We start from the raw sequence: 2,993 nt of genomic DNA on the forward strand, positions 1-2,993 counted from the left end.
TCACTGCCGGACTGGTCACTGTGGTGGCCACGGTGGCCACCCCTGCTTGGGGTCCCCGACCCGTACAGGAGCAGGACATGGGAGGGGACACTGCACGTTGTCATTCTGTCGCGCGGGGTGCTTTGATCCTGTATGGCTCCTGTCCCTATATGGTTCCTGTCCCAATATGGTCCCTGTATGGCTCCTGTCCCTATATGGTCCCTGTCCCCATATTGTCCCTATATGGCCAATGTCTCTATATGGTCCCTGTCCCCATATGGTCCCTGTGTGGCTCCTGTCCCTATATGATCCCTGTCCCTATATGACCCCTATTCCTGTCCCTTTGTGTCCCCAGTCCCTTTATGACCCCTGACCCTTTACGGTCCCAGTCCCTTTAGGATCCCAGTCCCTCCATGGCCCCTGTCCCTAAATGGCCTCATCCCTTCATGGTCCCAGTCCCTCCATGGTCCCAATCCCTTTATGGCCCCTGACCCTTTGTGGTCCCAATCCCTCCATGGCCCCAATCCCTTTGTGGTCCTGGTCCCTTTATGGTCCCTGTCCCCATATGGTCCCTGTATAGCCCCTGTCCCTATATGATCCCTGTCCCTATATGGCCTCAGTCCAATGTCCCTCCATGGTCCCTGTCCCTTTACTGTCCCAGTCCCTTTATGGTCCCTGTCCCTGTCCCTAAATGGCCTCATCCCTCCATGTCCCCAATCCCTTTACAGTTCCAAAAACCACTGTCCCCCGCTGTCCTTTCCGGTGTCCCCAAGGCCAGGTCACCTCTGTCCTTTCCGGTGTCCCCAAGGCCAGGTCACCGTGTCGCCGATCGCAATGGTGATCCCCATCCTTTCCAGTGTCCCCAAGGCCAGGACACCGCTGTCCTTTCCGGTGTCCCCAAGGCCAGGTCACTGTGTGGCCGATCCCAATGACGATCCCCATCCTTTCCCCCGTGTCCCCATCCCTCTGTCACCCCTGTCCCTCCATGTCCCCAGTCCCTTTATTGTCCCAATCCCTTTACAGTCCCAGTCCCCACTGTGCCCCGGTGTCCTTTCCGGTGTCCCCAAGGCCAGGTCACCGTGTGGCCGATCCCGATGGCGATCCCATCCTTTCCCGTGTGTCCCTGTCCCTCTGTCACCCCTGTCCCTCCATGGTCTCAGTCCCTTTATTGTCCCAGTCCCTTTACAGTCCCAATCCCCACTGTCCCCTGCTGTCCTTTCCGGTGTCCCCAAGGCCAGGTCACCGTGTGGCCGATCCCCATGGCGATCCCATCCTTTCCCGTGTGTCCCTGTCCCTCTGTCACCCCTGTCCCTCTCTCACCCCGTCCCTGCTCCCCAAATTCCAGGCTCAGGGAGTCACCCCGGGGCCCGCCTGGCACCTGGGGCCGCTGATTCACCCCAAACCCGTCCCGGGCCTGACTCACCGGCCCTTTCCCGAGGTGACGTGGGGCTGGCCGGATGTCCCTGTCCCTGTCCCTGTCCCCTCCTCGTNTATATGGCCTCAGTCCAATGTCCCTCCACAGTCCCAATCTCTTTACAGTCCCAGTCCCCACTGTCCCCCGCTGTCCTTTCCGGTGTCCCCAAGGCCAGGTCACCGTGTGGCCGATCCCCATGGCGATCCCATCCTTTCCCGTGTGTCCCTGTCCCTCTGTCACCCCTGTCCCTCTCTCACCCCGTCCCTGCTCCCCAAATTCCAGGCTCAGGGAGTCACCCCGGGGCCCGCCTGGCACCTGGGGCCGCTGATTCACCCCAAACCCGTCCCGGGCCTGACTCACCGGCCCTTTCCCAGGGTGACGTGGGGCTGGCCGGATGTCCCTGTCCCTGTCCCTGTCCCCTCCTCGTGGCGGGGCCGGATGGGGCTGCAGGAAACCAATTCCTGCCCCGTGAGCTGGTGTGACAGCTCGGGGTGGGGACAGGGCCACCCTGGGTTCAGCAGCGGTGACGGTGACGGTGACACCGGGCTGGGGACCTGCCTGACCTCTGTCCCCAAAACACCGCTGGGATTTTGGGATCGCTCTTTTGGGGGAACTGCTGGCTTCTGTCACACCTGGGGGTGGAGTTGGGGACATCAGGGACAGTCACAGAGCTGTGTCTGGTGTCACTTGGGGTCCCCAGGGCTTTGTCTGGTGCCACTCAGGGTCCCCAGAGAGAGGTTGGGGACATCAAGGACACTTCTGGGGTCCCCTCAGGGGGTCAGGTGCCTCTCGGGGTCCCCATTGGGAAGCTGGGGACATCAAGGACAGTTCTGGGGCTGTGCCAGGTGCCACTTGGGGACTCCGTGGGACACCAAGGACAGTCCCAGGGCTCTGTCAGGTGACACTCGGGGTGGCAGATGTCACTCAGGGTCCCCCGTGGGAAGTTGGGGACACCAAGGACAGTCCCAGGGCTTTGCCAGGTGCCACTTGGGGTGGCAGATGCCACTCAGTGTCCCCGTGGGAAGTTGGGGACACCAAGGACAGTCCCAGGGCTGTGTCAGGTGCCACTTGGGAACTCCGTGGGACATCAAGGACAATCCCAGTTCTGTGTCAGGTGACACTCGGGGTGGCAGATGCCACTCAGGGTCCCCGTAGGAAGTTGGGGACATCAAGGACAGTCCCAGGGCTCTGTCAGGTGACACTCGGGGTCCCCTTGGGGAAGCTGGGGACATCAGGGACAGTCCTGGGGCTGTGTCAGGTGACACTCGGGGTGGCAGATGTCACTCAGGGTCCCCCGTGGGAAGTTGGGGACACCAAGGACAGTCCCAGGGCTGTGTCAGGTGACACTCGGGGTGGCAGATGCCACTCGGAGTCCCCGTGGGAACATCGGTGCCACCGGGAGCTGCTCCCAGCCCGGGATGGAAACGCGCCAGAGCCGCCGTGTTATAAATACCCTCTGATTAAAGGGGACGGGCCCTTCCAACCCCCTCATTAATTTAGATTAATTAATTAATTTTCTACGGAGCCCACTATTAATAGCGATGATGTCAGCGGGCGGCTGAGTCACAACTCTCACTCGGTGCGGGTCGGTGCTGGGGAC

General features: G+C 61.3%; 2 protein-coding genes across 2 annotated transcripts in view; one reads left to right on the forward strand and one right to left on the reverse strand.

Annotated features, from left to right (window-relative positions):
• Positions 1-1,459, reverse strand: part of S100A1 (S100 calcium binding protein A1) — a 4,085-nt gene extending 2,626 nt beyond the window's left edge. The window contains exon 1 of the mRNA XM_057387799.1: positions 1,403-1,459. The gene's annotated coding sequence lies outside the window, so the exon portion shown is untranslated. The remainder of the gene's footprint in view (positions 1-1,402) is intronic.
• Positions 814-2,993, forward strand: part of S100A13 (S100 calcium binding protein A13) — a 5,937-nt gene continuing 3,757 nt past the window's right edge. Inside the window, exon 1 of the mRNA XM_057387795.1 lies at positions 814-870. Within this exon, the coding sequence (XP_057243778.1) occupies positions 814-870 (57 nt within the window). The remainder of the gene's footprint in view (positions 871-2,993) is intronic.

This window comes from Malurus melanocephalus, unplaced genomic scaffold, assembly GCF_030028575.1.
Source record: "Malurus melanocephalus ecotype Western Australia unplaced genomic scaffold, MMel_1.1 scaffold_1376, whole genome shotgun sequence".
Taxonomy (NCBI): Eukaryota; Metazoa; Chordata; class Aves; order Passeriformes; family Maluridae; genus Malurus; species Malurus melanocephalus.